At 39.3% G+C, this 27,106-nt stretch overlaps 1 protein-coding gene across 1 annotated transcript; it reads right to left on the bottom strand.

Annotated features, from left to right (window-relative positions):
- Positions 1 to 568: 568 nt before the first annotated feature.
- On the bottom strand, positions 569 to 17,196 carry LOC127447957 (coenzyme Q-binding protein COQ10 homolog B, mitochondrial-like). Its single transcript, XM_051710214.1, has 5 exons — positions 17,054 to 17,196; positions 7,700 to 7,852; positions 2,648 to 2,840; positions 2,408 to 2,509; positions 569 to 2,069 (listed from the first exon to the last, which is right to left on the bottom strand). Exons 1-5 carry the CDS (start codon positions 17,152 to 17,154, stop codon positions 1,902 to 1,904), a joined length of 717 nt encoding a protein of 238 aa, XP_051566174.1. The 5' UTR covers positions 17,155 to 17,196; the 3' UTR covers positions 569 to 1,901.
- Between the last annotated feature and the right edge of the window lie 9,910 nt (positions 17,197 to 27,106).

The following is a 27,106-nucleotide window of genomic DNA, read 5'->3' as shown; positions in this document are numbered from 1 at the left end:
CAAAGGTTATTAATGTTCTGACTATACATTGTGATCAGTTGAATGCCACTTTGGTGAATAAAAAGTACCAATTTCTTTCCATAAGTGCAAAATCTGTACATTATTCCAAAATTTTGGCCACCAGTGGAAGTAATGAATCCCATTCTATCATTTGTTGCATCATCTCTTTGATATTTAAAAACATAAAACACCAAAATATAACAGCATATATTCTACTCCAGTATTTTCTAATTGTATTAAAAATGCTTTGTGAATTACACACTATGCATTTTGTAGATCCATTTGTGATAAGTGGATAGATAATGTTTGGCAGAACACCCATGAATTAAAAGGTTAAAATATCAGGCAGCATGCAGCGTATACTGCACAATAAACCGTATGCTAGTATTACAAACAGGTAATAAAACCCTAGAGCTGACACTGGCCACTAGGGGTCATAACATGAATTACTTGGAAGCTTTCAAATATTGTCCTTCACATGATCAACCTATTTTAAGTGCGAAGCCAGTCTGAACAAGACACTGACAAACAAAACACTTCATAGGAACCACACTTGACAAAACTAGGGTTTACATATAAAAATAGTTTATAAACCATGCAGGCAGGATATATATATATATATTCACCCACAACACACTCATAAAAACAACTCAATTAAAACAAAAAAGACCAAGAAACACCCCCCCAAAAAAATTGTTTGTTTATAGCTCAGTTGTGCACAATAGTTTAGTCCATGGTCTAACATCAGATTTGCACGTGGTTTACCCATAACCAACATAAATATAGGATGACAACGTATACATGTTCGTATGATAATGATAAATAAAATGTAACTTTCTCATTAAAAAAGCAGTAAGCATAAGGAAGCACACAGGGTGTGGACTAGAATCTTTAAAGATTGTTTTGACTCAATCAGATGAGAGCTCTGGTAAAGAGTTAGTACTCCCTCCATCCCCAGATTGGGCCCTTTTAAAAGCAGTGGATATCGTAGATCGGTGAGCACTCTGTTAAACAAAATATATTGCACACCTCTAGCAGAGAAAAGCAGTCTTTGATCTGGACACCTAAAAGTCAAATAAGATTTCACTTTGTGCACTTCCATATTTGAGAAGTGAATAAAAAATAAATTGTGGAAAAAAAACTTCTCTGTTCCTCATTAAGCAACCAAGCTCGAATTGGCATAACATTAGGAACATGTTCTTTTTTCAGCCACTTAGCATTTGTTTTTTCAAGCCTTTTTTTGAGCTGGTACGCAAGAACACAACAGACAGAGTCCTGTGTGCAGCCTTGATACCCTGATTGCATTTGGCTGCAACAGTCAGTCTTCTGCACATGACACATGCACTCAAGTGTCTCCTTGTCCCTTTCTTGAAATCATAAAGGATCATCTATAAGCTTTTCAATAAATACAACTCTTACCATTCACGGTAACACAAACTGTTTAATGGCAACCTTTCTGGACACTGAAATCTTAATGCACTTTAAAATTGTCTCAAATATCGTCCTTTCAAAGAAAGCCATGACCTTTGTGCCATTCATGAAGCTATAATTGTTTTTGGCAGCTGCTTTTAAAACCATCTCAAGGTCCTCGTATTAAAAATATGGTTTCAGGTGCCATTCCATACGGAGAGCGGTTCCTAAAATGTTAACATGGAGGTAGTGGGGCAGGACTCACCAGGGTACAATCAAACCCCCAAGAAAATATCCAGCCACAAGTTTTTCTAGCATAAAGTGTTAAAATAAATTTTGTTCAGACTAGGCACTGATGTCATCCAGGCACACAGAGTTACCCCTCTCTCTACTGTCCTTATAATACTCTAATTGAACGCTTTCAATACAATTCCCAATTCCCTGAACACCCCCATCCCCCACGCCGCATCAGTCTGAAGGCGTGGAATGAACTACGTTTGGTGGACCTCATGGAACATGAGCTCACGTGGGATCTGTGTCTCCGGGCCGTAGAGCTTGCCCGCCCGCCGCTCGAAGGCTGACACCATCTGCTTCACCACCTCATCGAAGAAAACAGTGGCCAGCTGAGAATGCAGGAGAGAGCGGAACTCAAAGGAAATCTAGGAAGAGACAGAAGTAGGCAATTAAATGTTGGTAGAAGTTTAACACTGATTCAAAGACAGTCTCACTTTGACATTCATACAGAGATCGGCAGAAGGATTCCGAAAGTAAAAATCGATACTAGACCACTACCGCAAATATGAGCAATAATAATAATAAAGATGCTTGCCTTAACAAGCACTACTATATACACTTCAGTCGATGTTGAGCTATATTTATGTGTATCATCCACATATGTTTCCTTCTACATATAACATTAATATTTTACAAGAATTTAAAAGTTAGTTCAGCTTCTCAAGATGAGAAACTAACTACAGATTTTGTTTGCAGTACTCACAGCAAAGTCAAGGGTGCAGGTACGGGGGTATCCAGGTAGGCCAGGGCTAAAGCGCCAAACCGTCTCCAGGTGATTGAAAAGTTTCCCATCAGAGCAAGCTGCCTTAAGGTCAAAACAAAAATGCAGTTTGAAATGACAAAGCTAATACATTTGATTCATCCATTTATCACTCCAATTATATATATATTTCCAACTGCAAGTCTCAACGCTGGTCAAAGTGAACAATACACCACTGCCTACCTTGACCAAATGAGGGCGAACTGTAGTAATAAGGGAGGTGTAGTTTTCCACCACAGGGGGGAAGCCCACTGTCAGCTTGGCCTTACAAAATCCAGAGCGGCGGAATATAACATCTGAGCATTTGCACCAGGGGACAAACTGGAGGTAATCTTCTACTCTGGCCACAACCTCATACATCTCCTGCATGGAGAAACTTAATGTCACAGTGAAGATAGTTAGGCAAGTTAATACAATGAGGTCCAGTGACAAAGGAGAAAAAAATAAATAAATAAATAAAAAATAAAAATAAATATTCTGGTAGTAGATCTCTTTGAGAGATAAGGGCTCTGTAAGTAAATAGTAATTTTTGTTTAAAGGGACTTGCAGCACACTTATTTAAGTGAAGTAACATGGGGTAAAGCACCTTGCTCAAGGGTACAATGGTCATAGCTCATAAACCTTCCAACTACCATACCTGAGCTCAAGTCGTTGCACCACACCTCTCACTGACTCTGCAGCTGTAGTCTGTACAGTACAATGACCTTTTCTATAAATCCAACTATGGACTCATGGCGGCTCAAAACTTGTACCTCCCTGTTGGAAAGGATATTGGATGCTTTAAATACAATGCTGAACCCCATCACTGTACAGGTGTGACCCACAAAAACAAAAGAATGCTGCTAAAGATGAGAATGGACTTGGTGCTTTCACTGAAACTTGTTTTTATTGGTCGACCAATCAGATATCACTGCAATCTATATCAGTCTGGGATTGATTTGCGGCTAGATGTCATTGCAGAACGCAATCAAGACTGAAGGTCAAAAACTGTTTATCTAGTCAGTTTTGTGTTCACAAAGTGACTCTATAGATGTGAAAGTGGCCACATTGTAGGCTCAAGCATTTTGATACCTTAAAGATAAAGATAAAAAGGTCAAACGTTCAAAGAAATGACTCAAGTATTTTGCTGTTTGCGTGTAAGCCACAATCTAGTTCCCAAATTACGTGCACTATGACCTTTTCGAAAAACAATCGATCTATGGATACTAAGTTCTGCTTCTGGAGATATAAGTAGTCATTTAGCACATGCTTTTTATCCAAAGCAACTTAGTACATTTATTTCAGGAATTTTGACTCTGGAGCAATGTGGGTTTCAGTGTCAAAGCAAAGTTGTTTTAGAAGGAGAGGAACTTTTTACTTTTTGATAAAAGATTGTGAAGACTATTTAATTTTTAACATTTTAAGACCAAAAAAAAAAAGCATTATGAAATGTAAATGGGGTAAATATTCGTTTCATGTTGACTTTAACCACAACATCACACTACCCCCCGGGAGATCCAATTCCTGTAGAATTTAATTCAAATCTAGCCTAAACCTAAAGGCAAAAGTATACTTCGGTTTTGCGCGAACGCTTAGCATATGCGTACAGGATGCCTGACATCAATTTCGTCATCAACAGAGTGCTCGAGTACTGTTCACGTGTGGCACGGTTTTATAACTGCATGTATTCTGAATACATAGTATGCGCAGGGAATTATTTACACTTCTTAGTGGGTCCACAAGGTGGCATCACTCAAAATAGATCCTTTGATTCACAAAGAAGTGCAAGAACAGGGTATTTGCAGATATAAGCATTTCAAATTTAATACTTTTTAATACCCTTTTCAACCTTCTCAATCATACACATTCTCTGTTTCTCAGTGGTGGAAAGTGCTTCCGTCAGATATCAGATATATATTATCCAGATATCACAAACATAGTTGTCTTTTGTTCCAAACTGCATATATACTGTGTTTAATATGTACAGTTTTACTATTAGCTATGTAGCAGATATTAAAATTCATCTTTAAGGGCCTGGGTAGCTCAGCGAGTAAAGACGCTGACTACCACCCCTGGAGTCGCAAGTTCGAATCCAGGGCGAGCTGAGTGACTCCAGCCAGGTCAACCAAATTGGCCCGGTTGCAAGGGAGGGTAGAGTCACATGGGGTAACCTCCTCATGGTCGTTATAAAGTGGTTCGCTCTTGGTGAGGTGCGTGGTGAGTTGTGCGTGGATGCCGCGGAGAATAGCGTGAAGCCTCCACACGTGCTATGTCTATGCAGTAACGTGCTCAACAAGCCACATGATAAGATGCATGGGTTGCAGAGGCAACTGAGATTCATCCACCGCCACCCAGACTGAGGCGAGTCACTATGCCACCACGAGGAATTAGAGCGCATTGGGAACTGGGCATTCCAAATTGGGGAGAAAATAATAATAATAATAAAAAAATTATCTTTTATTATTTGTATTTTTTGTAAAGCATATGAATATAAAGGGCCATACCACGAGTACTGGGGCTGCCGCCACTCATCCGCCGAGTTCGCCACTGAATAGTGTTTAAGAAATTAAAGAGGCGTCCAGTGTTCACCAGTTACGCGGAACTGTCGTGGACAAGATAGTGCACATTATCACCTAAAAAAAAAGCACTATATTGCAGGATATCCTAAAATAATCTGTGTTGTAAAATATTTTATTTTTACATTGTAATTCATGTTTGTATTAATTTTAAAATGAGTTCATTCAATGTGGGACTTTTATTTTGAAAGCACAGGACAGCGGCAGTTACAGCTACATATGCACAAACTGTGACATGCTCCATAATTTGAGTCAGATGTAGTTTTTTGTAGAAATACCATTTTTGTCTCAGCTTTCAAATTATGTAACTTATCTCAAAATTCAAACAATAAATGTTTTATTTATACTCTTTAATGGTGCGTGTGACAGATTGCAGTAGCTGGCCATTCAAACAGAGCAGGGCACAACACGCTCCCTCTCTCCAACTTATAGCATGAAAAAAAAAAAAACATGAATGTCCAGAAGGTATGTTGAAAGATATGGTACAACTTACTGAAATGCGTCTTCTCTCATGAAATAGCTCAGTCTGTTAATGATGAAATAACAATGGAGAAAAATGAATGGGGATGAACTTGAGCCCCAGAGCAGCACTCACAGGATCAGTGCATCGCGCGCACACACACCAAGTGAGAAACGCGTGCCTACTCTATTCTCTGCTATCTGCAAGGCGTGGAAGGTTTTATTCAACCTTACAACCCAAGGAGGAAAAAATAAATAAAAAAATACCTTGGGAAATATAATTTAAGACTTCTTAATTATTTTTTAATGGCCTGAATTTTCACCAATTTGATACCTTTTCATACTTTTTAATGACCCGCAGATACCCTGAAGAAAAAGGTGGAAACAACAACAGTGGATGTGCACGCTGTGATGGAACGACACACCCCTCCCGTGCATCATCGTCACCCTGCCTCTTCAGAGGGCTGTTCTTCAGCCAGGCCCACAACTGGAGTGGGTAGAGAAGAGAGAGGAGGGGCACAGTGACTCCCCCCCACCACCCCACTTGGCAGCACATGATGGGCCACACCTGAACTTAATTGAGAGCCTCACCACCGTTGCCTTTAAAAACCGAGCACCCCTCTTCAGGAGACCAATCTCTACTCACTGGCGTCTTCATAGGTCAAAGAACAGAGCGGGGAGGGTCCAGCACGAATTAGATGCATCACCGGACCTGCACTCCGGACTCATGGCATGAATTAGATGCAAAGCTGGGGACTGGAGCATGCGTTGCGGCCGACGGGCCAGGATGCCAGATTGCTATTCCCCTCAAGCACTGAGGCCCAGGGAAGTCACGCTGCTCAAGGGAAGCCACCGGACCCCGCCAACTATCACCTGGACCTTACCCTCTCTGCACTACCCTTCCTTCACATAGTCCCATGCACTGCGAGAATGCCAGATTCCCCTTTGTTTAGGACAATTTCCTTATGAACACTTTTCTTCCCACTTTTCTGTTGTAAATATTTCCAACAAATGCCTCTCTGAGGCCTGACAACAAAGTCAGGGTATTGGAGTGGCCATTACAAAGCCCTGACCTTAATCTAATAGAAAATTTGTGGGCAGAACTGAAAAAGCGTGTGCAAGCAAGGAGGTCTACAAACCTGACTCGGTTACACCAGTTCTGTCTGGAGGAATGGGCCAAAATTCCAGCAACTTATTGTGAGAAGCTTGTGGAAGACTACCCAAAATATTTGACCCAAGTTAAACAATTTGAAGGCAATGCTACAAAATACTAAAAGTATATGTAAACTTCTGACCCACTGGGAATGTGATGAAAGAAATAAAAGCTGAAATAAACCATTCTCTCTACTATTACTGACATTTCACATTCTTAAAATAGTGATCCAACTGACCTAAGAAAGGGAATGTTTTTTACGATTAAATATCAGGAACGGTGAAAGACTGAGTTTAAATGCATTTGGTTAAGGTGTATGTAAACTTCTGACTTCAACTGTACATACACAGTATATCTCGATAATTATCGAATATCATCAATAGGCTGAAAAATACAGAGACATCAATTCTGTAGCCATATCGCCCAGTCGTAGCCCCCACTGCTGTGCAATTATTTGAATTAATTTTTCCATGTCTGTCTATTATCGTGCTATCATATCTACATATGTCCGAAAAACCCACCCCTAAATGGCACATTAAAACAATAATAATGGTGGCTGGTCGCTTTCCATGTTTGTCAAACAGACCCTAATTGTCTAAATAGGTGATTATTGGACAGATTAAACTATAATGTGGACCAGACTTTTTCCTGCAAGTCTAGCGACAAGAGGCTAGTTCCAACCCTGCTCTAACACACCTGCTTGTAATTTTCAAGTGAACATGTAGACCTTTATAAGCTGGTTCTTGTGTATTTCATTAGTGCTGGAGCTAAACTCTGCAGGATAGCTGATCTTCAGAAACTGGACTGAGCGAGCTCTCTGCTCTAAAATTTCAGGCTTCAGCTGACAAAGCAGCTCCCAAGTAACTCGTGATGAATTGAGATAACCAGCACAGATCCATACTCCAATAACCCCAGATCCCTAGTACACTGTGACACCATAAACATTCCCATGGCCTGTTACATAAACATCACACTTAAGGGGCATAGGGGCTAAAGTTATCATGGACATCAATAAAAATAAAAACAGCAACAGATCATGAATCATCTCCGACTTGGTTGGGAACATACCCAATAATACGTCGTTCGGAATACTCCTTCCTCTTGTTGAAGGCCCCCGAGAGGTTGAAGAAACTCCTGGCTGGAGCCAAGACAGCACGACCCGTTACACCCCTGAAGAGGGGTGGCACCCTGGTCATCAGAATCCCACAAGAAGATAGATATCTGTTTACAAAACAGGGTGAAGCTATGTCAAAAAATACTCAATACCTCAGCAGAGATAGTCTACAGTGAAAAGCAATGTACAAAACTTTGTATAGCCTACTTATAATGATTGGTGCAATGATTAAGGCCTTGTCTGCTTGTTGGATGACTTAGGGGGCAGATGACTCCTATTTGTTAGATAAAAGTAGAGAGAACCAAAGTATATTCCTAGATACCCATTTGCAATTAACAAGATAAAGACTCTTAAATCAAGAGAGACTTTTATTCAGAGGATTGGTGAAACAACCACTCTTTGGCTTTGTTTACACTGCAGGCAAAATCCGATTTTTTAGACTGACTGTTCAAACTGTAGGTTTTATGTGCAAAGATCAGATTTTTTTTCTGTACAGACTGCAGTTGTGTTTGCTAGCACATCAACATTAGTTGTCATTGAAACGATGCAAACTTGGGATGTACTGTATTTTGGCTGAAAATTACAATGTCCCATGCGGGACGCCTATTGTCCTGTATTTTAGTGGACAGCGAAACGTACAGTATTGAAGGCTTTGTGTCCCATATTGAAGCATAAAAGGGTCGGACCGTGAGATTCGTAAAGACGACCTCTGTCCTGTATTGAAGCTCTCAAAATGCTCAAGCGTCCATATTACTGTGAGACATTCAATACCTTATAATGTGTGTTCCCGTACCTTAGCACATCTCTTTGGGTGAGAAAATTCAATGATTGTTGTTACGGACAGGGAACACTTTAGACACCATACTTCCATGTAACACATCCTATACACTGGGGGGTAGGGTGGAGCTTCCCTGCCTGGATACAGGTAAAAGGGGTGGTGTCAGAGGCCCCATCGATCAAGGCCCAACGAAGAGAGCGTGCGCTTGGAGTGAACGTGCCAGTGTGGAAGGAAGCCACCCTCAGAAAGAGACGCAGGAAAGTTCAGACATTTTTGGCAGTAGAACACGCCAGGTGGATGTCTAACTGCATGTCATGTGATTGTTTTTGGAGTGTGTACCTTTTTAAACCCCATTTTTTTTAAACCATTACCAAAGACTGAGCTGGTCAGGTACCTCGTTGGGAAACTCTGCCCCATCAACAACACAACAAAGCTGGTCAGGTGTCACAGAGCGAGGTAAGCTCAGAGTCACACACACACACACACACACACACACACACACACACACACACAAAGAAGAACATACTGATGACTACGTTAAACGCACACACTCAATTACGAATGGGACTAGCAGTAGTGTACCAACCCCTGGACAAACGATAGGCAGGTCAGTGGAAAAAAACTGTTTACCAGTTTTAGTCCACCGTTAACACTGTCTGGAACACTGTATTATTGTAAAAGAGGTTTGCACTGCTTTGGCTGCCCTGTAACATATACACGCAATGGGGTGCGTTCCATTCAGAAGTGATTATCCCGGGGGGAGCCACGTGACGCCATGCGAAGGGCAGATGTGTGAGAGATAGCTCTGTGCACTTTGCTAATTTTTTTAATTATTTTCATGATATAATCCAGTGAAATACGATACAAAATTCGATGAAAGCTCAGACAGGCCTGTGGACCGGGGACTCGATTTGGTTGGAGCCGAATCCAGCATCAACTGTCCAACATGTCGGTGATGTTGATGAAGGTACTTGCGGACTTGGAGGATCTCGCTGTATTGTCTGAGCTAGTCACAAGAGTGACAGATGTTGAAAAACGAATCGATTATTTGGAGGCATCAGAGAGGGAATTAACCGCTAATCCGTCCGCGACCAAAGTTGATTTGAAACGTGTTCTTGAAAAGCTTGAAGATCTTGAGAATAGAAGCCGCAGGAATAACATTCGAATTGTTGGAATTCCTGAGCATGAGGAGGGCAGAGATATGGTGAAATTCCTAGACGAGCTTTTCCCGAGTCTGCTCGACATAACAGGCCACAAGCTAGAAATCGAGCGAGCTCACAGAGTCCCAGCTCACAGATCTGCTGAGGGAGGAAGGCCCCGATCGATTCTGGCCAAATGTTTTAGATCATCTGATAAAGATCTCGTGTTGCGCCATGCGAGGAGCAAAGGTAAGCTTTCTTGGAAGAATTACAATATTTTCTTGTTCCCGGACTTTGCGAACTCGACAAGAGAGAAACGCGATCGGTTTAAGGAAAGCAAGAAACTCTTACATCAGCAGAAGATCACTTTTACTCTGATGTTTCCAGCCAGACTGAGAATAAACACCAGGGACGGCAGCAAAGTATTTACATGTCCCAATTAGGCAATGTCTTTTATTGAAACAATGGGCGAGTAACCATTGGGTGTTTTTCTTGTGAGTGGATTGACTCACTGTACATACTCTGGCTTTCGGAGGAAGCTGGGTGCCATTTTTGTTTCTTTTTGCGTTGGCTCCGCCGAGTGGTTGGAGTTTGTTTTGTTTTGTGGATTAACACTTTTCCTTAAAGAAACTTTTGCATTGACGGAAGATCACTTTTACAATGAAGTTCCCGGGCAGATTGAGAATAGACACTATGGATGACCGCAAAATATCTACATGCCCACACAAAGGATGTCTTTTATAAAGTTGGCGGACTGTGTAAATCATGAGATATACTTTTATGCGGCCTCCAAGTGAATTGACTCTTGACCATCCGAGGAACCGGGATGTGTGTTTCGTTTCCTTTTGTGCTGGTTCTGCCTAGCGGTTGGAGCTTGTTTTGTTAAACAACACTACTTCGGGACAGTTATGGATGAATCTGTCAGTTCCTTGTGCTTATGCCTCCTGTTGGCTGGAGTATGATTTGTGGAGTATTTTCGTGGGACACTGGAATGATTGTGTCATCTGCTGCACTCATCAGCTGGCTCACTGCAGATTCGTTTGTCTGTCCGAGGAAACTGAACGGCTTTATATCGGCTGGAATTTGTTTTGTGAAGGGACACACCTTCGAGACAGTTCTGTGAATGAATCTACACGTTCTTTGTGTTTATTCTGCCTATTGGCTGGGGTTTGTTTTACAAAATATTTGATGTTATGTAATTTTGCCTTACAAATTTGTGAGGCAAAATTGAGCAAACCGATGGCAAAGTTGTCGCGGGGGCTCTCGTAGGCATACGTGGACTCTTTGAGTTTAAAGGGATTGACGCCGGTTTGCGCTGTCGTGCGTGGGGTTAATGCAAACGTTTTTCTTTTTTCTGTTTGTTTTGTTTGGGGGGGAAGTTTGGGTTTTATTGTTGCATTAATGTTGAAATGTGGTCTTCATAATTTTGTCTTTGGCACACAATTAATTTTTTCTATTATATCAAAATGTCAAATGTTAATATGAGTGTACTATCTCTCTCCACATGGAATGTGAATGGGTTGGGGCACCCCGTAAAAAGAAGGAAGGTTATTTATTTTCTTAAACGTAAGAAATATGATATAGTGTTTCTTCAAGAAACGCATCTTTCCCCGCAGGAAGCTGAAAATTTGGGAAGATATGGGGTGGACATGTTTTCTTTAGTGTTGGCTCAAGTAAGAGCAAGGGAGTCATTATACTGATAAATAAACATTTACAATTCAAATGTCTCAAACAGTTTAATGAAATTAGGAAGAGTCATTATTGTTTTAGCAGAAATTCAGGGGCAAAGTCTGATTTTGGCAAATATTTACGCACCTAATGCTGATGATCAGGGTTTTTTTATAGATCTTGAAGGGATGTTGCAAGCTGATGGCACCCTTCATGATATAATATTGGGAGGAGACTTTAATCTTTTGATGGACTCAGTCCTTGATCATAGTGAAGCAAAAGTGTTTAAGCCCCCTAGAGCAACATTGACGCTTCACAGGATGTGTAAAAATCTTGGTCTTACAGATATTTGGAGACTTTTGAACCCATCTGGTAGAGACTATAAATTTTTTTCATCAGTCCATAAGATTTATTCTAAAATAGATATATATATATTTTATATCCAAATCCCTCATTTCATCTGTTGTTGATTGCTCAATTGGAAACATTTTCATCTCAGATCACGTCCTGGTGAGTTTAGAGGTGTTGCCACATATAAAGAAAAATAAATCATATAGTTGGCACCTTAATGTATCCCTTTTGCAAAATCCTGAATTCCAACAAATGTTAAAGACTGAAATCAATATTTATAGAGACCAACTGGTCCTCGGTATCCTCTGTGGGCGTGGCTTGGGAGGCACTTAATGCGGTTCTTAGGGGTCGGATCATACAGTATGCCTCATTCATCAAAAAATCCAAAGCACGAGAACTCGTGGAGTTGGAAGGGAATATTAAAAGTGCCAAGGCAGAGCTGAAGCACTGTATATCATCTGATGGCCTCAGAGAATTGACCCGATTGAAATATAGATATAATACTATTTTGTCGCAGAGAGTGGAGTTTTGGTTATTCAGGGCAAGACAGTCATACTTTGAGTTGGGGACAAAGCAGGGAAGCTTTTGGCTAGATATATAAAGCAGAGAGAGTCTCTTTCTATCATTCCCTCAGTGAAATCTGCTGGTGGTGAAATTTTTACCTCAGCCACTGATATTAATAATGCCTTTAAAGAGTTCTATCTTGACCTTTATAGTTCCACGTCTTCGTCTACTGATGAAGATATTAGAAACTTTGTGGAACCATTAGATCTTCCTAAACTGAAGACTGAGCAAAAAAAAAAAACGCTCTTGATTCTGAGATAACCTTGGAGAAGCTTGACGAGGTAATAAAGTCCCTACCTACTGGCAAGGCTCCGGGGCCAGATGGTTTTGCCGCAGAATTTTTTAGATCCTATGCTACAGAACTGTCTCCACTTTTGTTAGAAGTTTATACTGAATCATTAAAGAATGGAAAGCTTCATCCAACCATGACACAAGCCCAGATCAGTCTGATTCTTAAAAAGGACAAAGATCCAAGCGAGTGTAAAAGTTACTGTCCAATCTCCCTGATCCAACTACATGTATAAATGTTGTCAAAAATTTTGGCTAACCGATTAAGTAAGGTTATGACATCTCTTATAGATCAGGTGGGGTTTATTCAGGGCCGCAGCTCTTCTGATAACATCAGGCGTCTCATCAATATCATGTGGTCAGTAGCAAATGATCAGTCTCCGGTCGCTTCCATCTCACTTGACGCCAAAAAGGCGTTTGATATGGTAGATTGGTATTATCTTTTAAGATTTTGGAAATGTATGGGTTCGGGAGTACATTTATTGGTTGGATTAAGTTACTTTATAGACACCCTGTAGCAGCGGTACAAACAAATGGATTAATTTCAGATTATTTTACTCTGAACAGGGGCACTCGGCAGGGTTGCCCTCTTTCCCCATTATTGTTCTGTCTTACCCTGGAACCATTAGCAGCCGCGATAAGAAAGGAGGATGATTTCCAGGGGTGGTTGCGGGAGGCGTGGTGCATAAGCTTCTGGTTTACGCAGATATTTTATTATTTGTCTCTGAACCTACTAGATCTATGCCTTGCCTCCACAGAATTATTAATTCATTTTCCAAGTTCTCAGGATACAAAGTCAACTGGTCTAAATCCAAAGCTTTGGCTCTGACAGCGTACTGTCCAGTAACGGCTTTCCAGCCGGGTGCCTTCCAGTGGCCCAAACAGGGCATTAAGTATTTGGGGATTTTTTATTTGGGGACAAATTTGTCTGATTTAGTTAGTGTTAATTTTGACCCTTTAATAAAAAGGTTTTTGAGCGATGTGGGCAGGTGGGCTTCATTACATTTATCGATGATTGGGAAGGTTAATGTTATTAAAATGAATTGTATTCCAAAATTTAATTACCTGCTACAATCTCTCCCTGTAGATGTCCCCCTCTCTTATTTCAAGCAATTTGATAGCATAGCGAAGTCCTTCATTTGGAATGGTAAATGTCCCAGATTGCATTTCAATAAGTTACATAGGCCGATAGACAAAGGTGGGCTAGGCCTACCCAAGATTTTGTTTTATTGTTGTGGGGTTTAAATGTTGATTTTTTAATATATATTATGTTTTGCATGTCATTGTTATTGTATGATTTACTTAAAAAAAAAAAAAAAAAAAAGTGATCATTACAGTCTCAACGACTGTACATTCCACTGCCGGAGGGCTAAAAGGTGAAATAAAACAATCATTTTTAAGTATTTGTTTTTTAAAACAATCACACAGCATTGACATCATTATTGTTTTCCCTTCAAAGTGCCCTGTGAAGGCATCATTTATTCCATTTGGAACGCAGTATGTCTTCTCATCGCGAAACCTGACTAAACAACCCTTTGCGCACAACGAATGATGGAAAAAAAACACATGAAATCCGACCTGACTGTTCAGACTAAGACACATTAACAAAAATCCGATTTTAATCGGATTCCAAATCACCTATAAATGTGGTTTGGATCAGTCTTGAAAAATCAGATTTTATCTGATTTTGTCCTGTTCAGATTACAAAAACCTAAACGGATGTGTCAGATAGGCCAATAAATTGGATCTTTTCTGCCTGTGTGAACAACCTTTAGCTATGTTCAGACTGTCAGTTCAAATCTGATTTTTTGTGTATCCGTTGGAAATCAGATCTTTATGATTGACTGTCCACACTATGTATCGCAACTGATCAGATTCGATTGGAGTGTCCCGTGGCTATCTTCATTTTCTGGAATATCTGCATTGGTTGGTATAGCAAAGATGTTGCGTCATTAAGCAAAAAAAAAAAAAAACAACATGGAGGGGAATGGAATAGCTTATAACATGGCAATGTGTAGCTGCGGCGCTGGACTACGTCTTATGAGATAGAGACTGAGGTGGCGGGAATGCGCTGCTATATTTCATGCTGCCGTCTCTGCCAGTATCATAGTTAGACCACACAAACAGTCCATGGCACGTGTGGTGTAAAGAAGTTTATTCTTCTGCATTACATTCCCTTGCACTGTATATAACAGATTTGTATTTGTACATGCGTACACTGGCGGCCAAAAGTTTGGAATAATGTACAGATTTTGCTCTTATGGAAAGAAATTGGTACTTTTATTCACCAAAGTGGCATTCAACTGATCACACTGTATAGTCAGGACATTAATAACGTGAATAATTACTATTACAATTTGAAAAAAAATGTTCAGAACTTCTTAAACTACTTCAAAGAGTTCTCATCAAAACATGTGCAGCAATGACAGCTTTGCAGCTCCATGGCATTCTAGCTGTCAGATTGTCCAGATACTCAGGTGACATTTCACCCCACACTTCCTGTAGCACTTGCCATAGATGTGGCTGTCTTGTCGGGCACTTCTCAAGCACCTTACAGTCTAGCTGATCCCACAAATGCTCAATGGGTTTAAGATCCATAACACTTTTCCAATAATCTGTTGTCCAATGTCTGTGTTTCTTTGCCCACTCTAAACTTTTCTTGTTTTTCTGCTTCAAAAGTGGCTTTTCCTTTGCTATTCTTCCCATAAGGTCTGCGCCCGAGTCTTCTCTTTACTGTTATACATGAAACTGGTGTTGAGTGGGCAGAATTCAATGAAGCTGTCAGCTAAGGACATGTGAGGAGTCTATTTCTCAAACTAGAGGCTCTGATGTACTTATCCTCTTGTTTAGTCGTACATCTGGCCTCCTCTTCTCTTTCTGTCCTTGTTAGAGCCAGTTGTCCTTTGTCTTTGAAGACTGTAGTGTACACTTTTGTATGAAATCTTCAGTTTTTTGGCAATTACCAAATTAGCAATTTAGCATGATTACTCAAGGATAAGGTGTTGGAGTGATGGCTGCTGGAAATGGAGCCTGTCTAGATTTGATCAAAAATGACTTTTTTTTCAAATAGTGATGGTACTGTTTTTTTACATCAGTAATGTCCTGACTATACTTTGTGATCAGTTGAATGCCACTTTGGTAAATTAATGTACCAATTTCCTTCTGAAACGGCAAAATCTGTACATTATTCCAAACTTTTGGCCATAAGTATATATTGTGTATATATTTTTTTTTTTATTATTTCTATATATACTTATATTTTTTATTGGCTTTTGTATTACTTTTTTTAATACTTAATGTTATCTCTGTCTTGTTGCTGTATTGTTTGTGCACTGGAAGCTTCTGTCACCAAGAAAAATTCCTTGTATGTGTTAGCATACTTGGCAATAAAGCTCATTCTGATTATTGAAGTCTAATTTGATGTACTCCTTGCACAGTGCATCATGACTACAAAACATTTTTTTGTGCAATCATGTGGTGGAAACCACGGTTTAAAAGAAAATATACTATACACTCTACTATACACATGACATGCCCACCTGCCCTCCATATGTCATCCCAGACACAAATCACAGGAGAGTGAGATCGATGGCCACTACAGCCAGGTCAAGGACAGTGGCGACACCTCATTTCATCAGAATGTGTCTGATCAAACATGTCCACATATCTGAAACGTAAGGGGATGAGGCTTTGGTCTATAAATGGCACAATAAATCCTCAATGGAAAGAGTGGTGGAGAAAGCACTGCCAAGATCTGTCTAGCACAGCGTAGTGACAGCAACGCATGACGGAACGGTCGGTCACCATCAGAGACTTGAGATGGCCTTAAGCCAAGTAGTCATGGCACTTGGTATGGGTACACTACGTCACTTGGCCACAGTTTGAAAAGATATCACTGGTGCTAACGTCACAGCTCGGCATGTGACATCACATTTGCAGCAGACTCTTGTAACAACTGGTCTGAGAAGCATCCCTGCAAAGGTGTTTGAAATGAATGGCCAATAAATGCACCTTCACAATAAATCTATGGTTTCATGAGGGGGTGCCAAAAGTTGTATTCTTGTTTTCCCAACAAAAGTTTTTTTTCGGTTGCATCTGAGTTGCAGCTATATTAAATAACTCAATCTGAATAAACACCAACTGTATGCAGTTGATGATCAGCTACTGCAAAAATGAGAAAAGCCCTTCTACTCTATGCCTTGCCAATTACATAATATCTTAACCTTGCCACCGTCACTTAGCATCTGGCAACCAGTTTTGTGACTCCCTCTCTAAATTCTGAAAACGGCTTTTTTACTGACTTACTTGAGCATGTCAAAAGGGTTAGTTAATTATTTAACAACAAATAAGTGCTTTATTAACACAAGTTAGTCAAGCTGAACTTCAATTTGTAAGACAACGTATAAGGGCGAAGCTACCGTCCTACTAAAGTTAGCAGCTCGCGAGATACTTCACTGATCACCTCGATCTTCATTTATTCGCACAGAGAAACTGTGAAACATTGACCCGTCGGTAATTACCTCACTCCATTCCTTCCCGGTGTCTCTCGACTGGCTGTGGACGGTAAATGTCTGATACACTCCGCTACTGCTCTCCTCAAACACCGGGAACCTCTCGCCATCTTCACTTCACCTCTTTCGCTTTCTCCCGTCGAAGAGTCTGCTTTTCGCTTCTCAAAGACCAGCCCTCTCATGAACCCGCCCTAAGATTCCATTGGATGATGCTGTGTTGTGGCTTCTGATTGGTTCACATTTCCGTCAGTCGCACGGTGAAACCACTGACGTCAGTGTTTTAATTATGCAGAGGGTTTGCGTGCGCAGAATTGTCACGGGATGCAGGATTGGGTTGCCCAGACTGCGCAACCTACAGGGCATAGTTAGTAAAGGTTACAGCTAAATTTGTTCGAGCACACCATGTAAAAGCACTAATATTTTATATATATATATATATATATATATATATATATATATATATATATATATATATATATATATATATATATATATATATACATGTATTTTTCTTTCATATTTTGGTTATTCTAATATGCATGTGTCTTCACCTTGTTAAATCTCTTGTTACTATGAAACTACTTCGACTGTCATTACCTTTTTTTTTTATTTATTTATTTATTTATTTTGGAGAGACGTCAGCTTTATGGATTCTTTTTTTTTTTTTTTTAAGCTTTATGGATTCTTCTTCATTATAGATCACTATGCAGAGTTTACCATAGAATTTTGTGAGACTGTGGTGGGTGGACCTCGGATCCTCTAGGGGGGCATGCTCTCCCATAAGAAAATGTTGTACATTTTAAAGTTATCTATGAACAATTTTGTGCTCAAGTAGTAATTTAATCATAAACACATTGGTTTTATAGATATAAATGGTGATGACACAAAAAAAAAAGTCACACCCACAAAGCATGGTAAACGAGATGGCGTTTAATGCAGTTCAAAAACTTAACTGAAACTACTCTGACCTAATGCCCCTCTCTGAATGTCTGTCCCTCTATAAGAGTCAGCTGAGGCTGTCTCCCCTGCTGCCCCTATGGGAAGTACCTGCCCTGCTGCACCTCTCTGAATGTCTGTCCCTTTATGAGAGTCAGCTGAGGCTGTCTCTCCTGCTGCCCCTGCTGTCTCTTCTGCTACAAAGAAACAAGTAACGTTAAAATTCCACTGTCACTCCAAACGCCTATGAATAATCTGTTTGGCTATTGACTTGCCATCTAACTATGCCTGCTATCCTAGATAGCTACCTCTGTAGCTGTTTCTTCCTCATCTGGTGGTGGATTTTGCTCTCTCTTCTTGAAATATTTAAAAATGATTTTGAATTGAAAAATTGAAAAAATTGATCTGAAAATCAAGGGTACAAACATTAAGCCTGAAACAGTAGCGTTACTTCAACTTGATTAGCTAACATTACAAATAGCCTAACGTTACATGATGAGCCAACTTGCTCCTCAGATGCTGAAAATAGTTACTGAAATTGTCAGAGCCGCTGGTAATAACGTTAGATAATTAGCTATTAGTTACATTGTTTTGAACAAAATGCAGCCGGATATGTCAGTCGACATAAGCAAAGAGACTGACAGCTAAAATTGTTAGCTAACGTTAACGTTACATAACATTAACGTTACCTAACTTAGCTAATGTTAGATTAACGTTAATTATCAATGATAACTTCTGCAGTAACGTTATCTGTTTGCTGTCGTACATTTATAATGATAAAATTGTGTTTGGACTAGTGGATAACTGCTGTGGATAGGACCGGTTCCAGATCAAAATCACTGAGGGTGCTTCTGAAAATAGTGGGGGTGCTCTGTATAAAGTGGAGATGTATTGAAATTACAAATTTTTTATTAGATTAAATCATGTTTAAATGCTACTAAAACAACATTAAAAAAAGTTTATTTTTTATGTACAAAACATTTATTGCTTCAGTTTTTTTTTATTCACATGATCTGTTGCTGAAAATGACAGCAAAATGCTGCGCCTTGCAGATTAGGACATACTGATTTGCAAAATCATACACGTTTATAAGTTTTGATGAAGCATTTTGTGCGTTTACAAAATGCAGTGATTTCTGTGTGTTTGTTGGGGTTCAAGGATATCTGCTTGCCAATTTACAGTATTAGTCTTAAATATTCAATAGAGCAGGGGTGTGCATTTATTTTAGTACAGGGGCCACATCAGCCGTTAACTAGAACATGGAAGAGAAGATAAAAAGTTCTGCATAGATGTATCTTTTAAGCCCAGAAGTAGTGGTGCACTCATGGACTCAATGACTGATGCACAATTTTTGAGAAGGGGTATTAACATTTAGTGGCATGGCATATTAAGTTTTGGTGCCACTGGCACATGCCGCTGGAAGTTGTGGCACATCCGGTGGCATATCCTGTTTTTAGTGGCACGTTTCACTGAATTTTGTGGCATTTCCAGTCGTTAGAGGCATGTGCCACTGAAATTTGTGGCACATCTGGTCGACAGACACATGAAGCTGTATTTTAAGGTGTACTGTAGATGCTGTCAGTGATGCATGCCGGTGTAGTCAAAAGTAGTGAATGCGCGCTGACATATTGTATAAAGCACATCTTATGTTCCGCTGTAATACGCATTATGCATGATTTTTTTTTTCTTGTAATAAAGCCATTGTCATTTAATAATCCATGTTGGTCTTTTATTACTTTGCTTAAACAACATAGGCTTAACTTTTCATTATATTTGTGTGGTTAAGAGATCTCATTTTGATCACCAATGTGTGCTTGAAGTCTTCTGAGTCTATGTAGAGTGGTGGCTACAACTAAATTTAAAGAGAGAAAAAGGACAATTGCCGCCATGAATTTACAATCAGGTTTGGCTTTCTAGATCCCCTTCAATTTGCTTATTGAGCAAACAGGCCTGTGGAAGATGCAGTCAACATGGGATTGCATCATATCCTGCAACATCTGGACAGACCAGGGACATATGCAAGGATCCTTTTTGTGGACTTCAGTTTGGCTTTCAACACCATCATCCCAGCTATTCTCCAGAATAAATTACACCAACTCTCTGTTCCCATGTCTATCTGTCAGTGGATTACCAGCTTTCTGACGGACAGGCAGCAGCTTGTGAGACAGGGGAAATTCACTTCCAGCATCTGTACAATCAGCACTGGTGCCCCCCAGGGATGTGTGCTCTCCCCTCTACTCTTCTCCCTCTACACCAATGACTGCATCGCCAAGGACCCCTCTGTCAAGCTCCTGAAGTTTGCAGATGAAACCACTGTCATCGGCCTCATCCGAGATGACGATGAGTCTGCATACAGAAGGGAGGTTAAACAGCTGGCTGTCTGGTGCAGTCAAAACAACCTTGAGCTGAACACGCTCAAAACAGTGGAGATGATTGTGGACTTTAGGAGGAACACCCCAACACTGACCCCCCTCACCATTCTAAACAGCACTGTGGCAGCAGTGGAGTCATTCAGGTTCCTGGGCACTACCATCTCACAGGACCTGAAGTGGGAGACCCACATTGACTCCATTGTGGAAAAGGCCCAGCAGAGGTTGACCTTCCTTTGCCAGTTGAAGAAATTCAACCTGCCACAGGTGCTGCTGATACAGTTCTACTCAGCACTCATTGAGTCTGTCCTCTGCACTTCAATAACTGTCTGGTTTGGTTCAGCTAAGAAATCACAGATCAGAAGACTACAAAGCAGTCCGAACTGTCCTGAGAGGATTATTGGTTGCCCCCTGCCCCCCCTTCAAGAACTATACACTTCCAGAATGAGGAAAAAGGCTGGAAAAATCACTCTGGACCCCATTCACCCTGCCCACTACCTTTTTGAACTGTTGCCTTCTGGCCGATGCTTCAGAGCTCTGAGCACCAGAACCGTCAGGCACAGGAACAGTTTTTTCCCTCAGGCTATCCATCTCATGAACAGTTAAAATGCCCCATTGAGCAATAACTATGTGCAATACACAGTTTAATCTTTCTTATATTTATCCAACACATCCAACTTCTTCTGCCATTTCATTCCTCTGAGAAAAAAAAAAAAAAAACAACATTTGCACTGTTCATAACAGATTTGTATTTACACTGTACATAACAGGTTGTATTAGATTTGCACTACCAAGAACATAACATAAAATAAAGTGTTCTCTATAAGTGGAAAACAAAATGCCATCATGTTAATGTCAGCAGAGGTCTCACAGTGGTACCCTAGAAAATACACTTAAATATGGTAAAAAAACAAACAAAAAAAACCAAAAAAAAAAACATACAATGCACATGATAGCATCCCTGATATTTTGCCATTGGATTCCAACAGCATTGGAAAAAACTTGCTTCTAGAAGAAGTCTTGAATGTTGACATCACAGCTGGTGGTGTGAGGAAGGCCACTTTCTGGGTCTCATAGATCACAGCATCTCCTCATAGATAAAATCTATGTAAAAAACAAACATAACAAAGAAATGAACCTCATTTGTATGTTGAAATTTCATGGCATTCATATTTACAAACTAGAAACTTTCACAACATTAACCTTCTTTATACACTTACAAAAGCAGTGAATGTGAAGAGACTGAATGTTTTAAAGTGAATTAAGTTGAATTCTTTCAGGTTGAAACCATTAAGTTATTAGATTTATAGATAATGGAGCTGTCTGTTCTTTCAGTTTGTAGAGCCATACAGTACAGAAGTATGTTTGGTTTCAGACGTCAATTCCATAAACCATTAGAATGTACCTCAGTTAGTGTTAGTGGCACAATGCTCTCTGTTCTTTCAGTTTCTGGATCCACAGGGTATGAAAGTTTTATTATTACTTCTGTAAAGCTCAACTAGTGACTAGACGAGAAAGTTTACTGTAAATTGATTTTGGTCAATGCAGCATTCTTTGCATGCATTTATGTTTCATCCGGTTAAAATAAATTAAACCATACTATGCTAAAGCCCATTAGAGCTTTGACAGGAAAGTGGCAGATTTAAGGTTTCTGAGCTAGACCATGATCTAAACCCATGCTGTACAGTGAACCTTACCCACCAGCATTGTAGTGTTGCATCTTACTCTCAGTAACTCTGTAAGGGGGTTCAGTGGAAAGGAGGAGGCAAGAACCGGCTTAATAATATAAATAATAATTTAATGAACAACTTAAACACAAAACAACACACAACACACAACACACAACACACAACACACAACACACAACACACAACACACAACACACAACACACAACACACAACACACAACACAGCTGTCTGTAATTCTCTCTCTCTCGAGCTGTTGTCCCCGGTCGCCTTTATCCCTCGCGCGCCCCATCAGGCTGATTGGGGACCGGGTGTGTCTCATTCCAGCCCGGCCCCGCCCTCCTCGGCTCTACAAACTCCAACAGAACAAGAGTGCAGCCAACCTAAACATGCATCACACTACATCCTTACAACACTTGAATACAATGACCTGTTAATGTGAGATAAAAAAATAAAAAAAATAAAAATAAAAGTGAACTTATTTAAAATCCCAGCGTGATTTAAAAATGAAGGTCTGCTCTTGGCCTTCTTTCTAGAAACAGCATGCATCCAAGTCACCAGTGATGCACTTTAATAACTTTTTCAAGTTTCTTTATGTCCTACGAGGTAAATTGTTAAAAGTTGATGAATTCACAGGTACTATTACAAATGATACACATGAGATAATTAGTTAATGTTAATGTTTTTACATGAACATGCAACAGACTTGCAATAAGAGCCCGACTAATCTATACAGCATACATTTCAAACCCCTTTGTAGCACCTCATTATTTTACACTTACCACAGAATGAAGTGGTCCCCATCCAGACTCAGGGCTCTCACGCTGACTGACATGCCAAAGAAAAAAATCCATAGTATCTTCAGGTTTATGGCAATTTTAAGAATAAATCAGGTATTACCATGAAATACTCCAATAGATGAGGTAACTTTATATTTATAACCATACCCAAGTGGAAAAACCAGCTTAAGCTGGTAGCTGTGTTTTGGAACATGCTAGCTGGTTTAAGCTGGTCATGAGCTGGTCAACCAGCTACCATCTTCCAGAAACCAGCTTGACCAGGTATGACCAGCTGGTAGCTCATGACCAGCTTCGACCAGCTTTCATGTTTCAAAACACAGCTACCAGCTTAAGATGTTTTTTTCCACCAGGAAAAAATGTTTAGCAATACACTATCAAACATGATAGGTTTCACGGGGAAATATTTTTGAATGATCTCTTTTCTCCACCTGGAAAAAATGGCAAGGTTTGAAACGGTGTTAAGGACAATTAATGATTATAAGCTAATGATAATTCTTTCATTAGCTAATACAGTTGAAGTCAGAAGTTTACTACACTTAGGTTAAAGTCATTAAAACTAATTTTTTAACCACTCCGCAGATTTAATATTAGCAAACTATAATTTTGGCAAGTCGTTTAGGACATCTACTTTGTGCATGACACAAGTAATTTCTCCAACAATTGTTTACAGACAGATTGTTTCACTTTTAATTGACTATATCACAATTCCAGTGGGTCAGAAGTTTACATACACTAAGTTAACTGCCTTTAAGCAGCTTGGTAAATTCCAGAAAATTATGTCAAGCCTTCAGACAATTAGCCAATTAGCTTCTGATAGGAGGTGCACTGAATTGGAGTACCACCTGTGGATGTATTTTAAGGCCAACCTTCAAACTCAGTGCCTCTTTGCTTTATATCATGGGAAAATCAAAAGAAATCAGCCAAGACCTCAGAAAAAAAAATGTGGACCTCCACAAATCTGGTTCATCCTTGGGAGCAATTTCAAAACACCTGAAGGTACCATGTTCATCTGTACAAACAATAGTACGCAAGTATAAACACCATGCCATCATACCGCTCAGGAATGAGACGCATTCTGTCTCCTAGAGATTAACGTAGTTTGATGCAAAAAGTGCAAATCAATCCCAGAACATCAGCAAAGGACCTTGTGAAGATGCTGGAGGAAAAAAGGTAGATAAGTATCTATATCCACAGTAAAGTGAGTCCTATATCAACTTAACCTAAAAGGCTGCTCAACAAGGAAGAAGCCACTGCTCCAAAACTGCCATAAAAAAGCCAGACTACAGTTTGTAAGTGCACATGGGGACAAAGATTTTTCTTTTTGGAGAAATGTCCTCTGGTCTAATGAAACAAAATTGAACTGTTTGGCCATAATGACCATTGTTATGTTTGGAGGAAAAAGGGTGAGGCTTGCAAGCCGAAGAACACCATCCCAACCATGAAGCATGGGGGTGGCAGCATCATGTTGTGAGGGTGCTTTGCTGCAGGAGGGACTCGTGCACTTCACAAAATAAATGGCATCATGAGGAAGGAAAATTATTTGGATATATTGAAGCAACATCTCAAGACATCAGCCAGGAAGTTAAAGTTCAGTCACAAATGGGTCTTCCAAATGGACAATGACCCCAAGCATACCTCCAAAGTTATGGCAAAATGGCTTAAGGAAAACAAAGTTAAGGTGTTGGAGTGGCCATCACAAAGCCCTGACCTCAATCTGATAGAAAATTTGTGGGCAGAACTGAAAAAGCGTATGCAAGCAAGGAGGCCTACAAACCTGACTCAGTTACACCAGTTCTGTCTGGAGGAATGGGACAAAATTCCAGCAACTTATTGTGAGAAGCTTGTGGAAGGCTACTCAAAACGTTTGACCCAAGTTAAACAATTTAAAGGCAATGCTACCAAATACTAACAAAGTGTATGTAAACTTCTGTCCCACTGGGAATGTGATGAAAGAAATAAAAGCTGAAAAAAAAAAAAAAAAAACTACTATTATTCTGACATTTCAAATTCTTAAAATAAAGTAGTGATCCTAACTGACCCAAGACAGGGAAAGTTTTCTACGATTAAATGTCAGGAATTGTGAAAAACTGAGTTTAAATGTATTTGGCTAAGGTGTATGTAAACTTCTGACTTCAACTGTAGATAATCCGATTAGTTAAAACAACAGCGACAGTAGCAACTTAAAACAAGCCACTTACCTTTCATTTTCTTAATTCTTTTTACAGCACAGTAAAGTTTTGTGTATGTGCTGCTGACTTCTCAAGTGTCTTAGACGAATGTGTTCAAAAACGGATTATTGATGGTATCAAAATGCAGCGGCATGTGTCAGTGCCACAAAATCACTGGCAGCTGAAAGTAGGTGGCTCGCACAGACCCAACACTTACAGTGCAGTATTAATATATTACAGTATATATTAATATATAAGAATGATATAAGTATTATATTAATATATACGTATTACTTTTAATATTTGTAGTATTTTAAAGATTCAAGTATTGCAAAATAATTGCAAAATTTGCTGCAAAAATAAAGGGCATCTTGTGGAGCACTTGCTTCTGTTTCACACATGACAATAAAATAATGAGCACAAGCTGGTCCTGTATAAATTATTTAATCAATTACAATAATGACAAACAATTTTTATTTTTTACTCTGTGCTTGTGCATTGTGAGATTGAAATGTATCCAAGTAGCTCGAGTGTTTTTACTATCACCAAAATTCGTTTAGATACATTTAATGATTCAGTGGCCATTTCTGGTGATGCCAGAAGGTGGTGACAAACGAGTGTCATGTGTGAAATGAGTTAGTCACTGAATCAACCATCAAAAGAAAATTGTAATCCTTTAAAATTTCTCTGTCTACAGACCTACAAAGAGACATTATCAGAGGTTTTAAGCATGATAAGAACAAAGAAAATCTATAATTTCCCTACAGTTTGTGAGCTGCTGTGCATGACTTTTATCAAAATACAACAATAATAGTCTTATAATAATGAGTTTCAATGACATCTGTACATTTTTATGTATAAAAAACCGTGTCAACATACTGTATCTGTTCACTTTAGTTCTAAGAACACAGCAGATCTACCTTTTTTCCTACAGTTTGTCGACTGCACACCAACATAGAGGTAAAAAACAGGAGCTGATATATATATATATAAAATTATAGCTTTAAATATTTAACACAGATCTAGTAATCTGCTTAAATTGGCAAAAACAACCGGTCAAACTATTACCTCACAAACATAATGTAAAGAGCATAACTTAATGAAGACTCATGCACTGATATAAACTCCACTTACAATGTGTGCTTAAAAGGACTGTTCATTGTTTTGTTTTTTTCTGCAGTGCATTACACATTAGGGATGCCACCCCCGTAAAATACGGGATCGTCCCGTATTTAAAGATAAAATGATGCGCGACTTGTCCCGTATTTAAGCTGGTCAGATGGCGTCACGGTGAAATCGTTCCAAATCGCCAATTTAACATTTATATAATTTGGAAAATTTGCCTACTGTGGGTAAAGGACCGTCTGAAAAAAACACACATGTGCCAATACTGTGGAGGGTGTGGTAAGGGTCCGTCTGAAAAGTCCACAAATGGTGGTAAAACTGTGGAGTGTTTTCTATATAAATGTTCAATAAGATCAAAAAATGTATGAATACAATCATAAAGATAAGTACAGGTGAAGGAAAAAAATAAACAAATAAAATAAATAAAACAAATATATAAAAATATATATGTATAAACCATCCAAAATGTATACATAAATAAGATAAAGACAAATAATCGAAAAAATAAAATATATTTTTAACATATAAATGATGTATTATTATTATTTTTATATATAAGTCATGGGTCAGGAAAGTTCTCATTTTAGCATATAAGAAAGGATATACAATTTTTATTTATAACGCATATTAACTCAATGCATTTATTGCTAAAACTGTGGAGGATGTGGTTAGGGCCGTGATCCCCCCATTTAAGTGTCCCTTATTTTAAAACTTCAAAAGTGGCAACCCTATTTCACGTAATGCTGCCAATCAAGAACGATATGCCAATAAATAACTCTCATTTTTCTGTTCCTCATCTCTAGATTATTAATTTAGATCAACATCAATGCTGATAAAAAATAAATAAATTTAAAAAAAACATGGATAAATGAGCATGGTTGAAAGCAACTTTGTATTAATGAATGAAGCCATGTTGATTAGACTCTCTGACTGATGGTCTATTACCTAAGGGTTGTTTGGGCTTATGAAACTCCCCTG

Source organism: Myxocyprinus asiaticus, chromosome 11 (genome assembly GCF_019703515.2).
Source record: "Myxocyprinus asiaticus isolate MX2 ecotype Aquarium Trade chromosome 11, UBuf_Myxa_2, whole genome shotgun sequence".
Lineage (NCBI taxonomy): Eukaryota > Metazoa > Chordata > Actinopteri > Cypriniformes > Catostomidae > Myxocyprinus > Myxocyprinus asiaticus.
Note: the sequence above shows the minus strand (reverse complement) of the source record. Positions and strands in the feature narration are given on the sequence as shown.

Excerpts from the sequence above, each read along its gene's own strand:
- LOC127447957 (XM_051710214.1), bottom strand. The coding sequence starts at position 17,154 with ATGGCGAGAGGTTCCCGGTGTTTGAGGAGAGCAGTAGCGGAGTGTATC. Across the intron at positions 2,841-7,699 it reads TCCGAACGACGTATTATTGG|TTTCTCCATGCAGGAGATGT; the intron begins GTATGTTCCCAA and ends TGTGACATTAAG. Across the intron at positions 2,510-2,647 it reads TTCGCCCTCATTTGGTCAAG|GCAGCTTGCTCTGATGGGAA; the intron begins GTAGGCAGTGGT and ends TTTGACCTTAAG.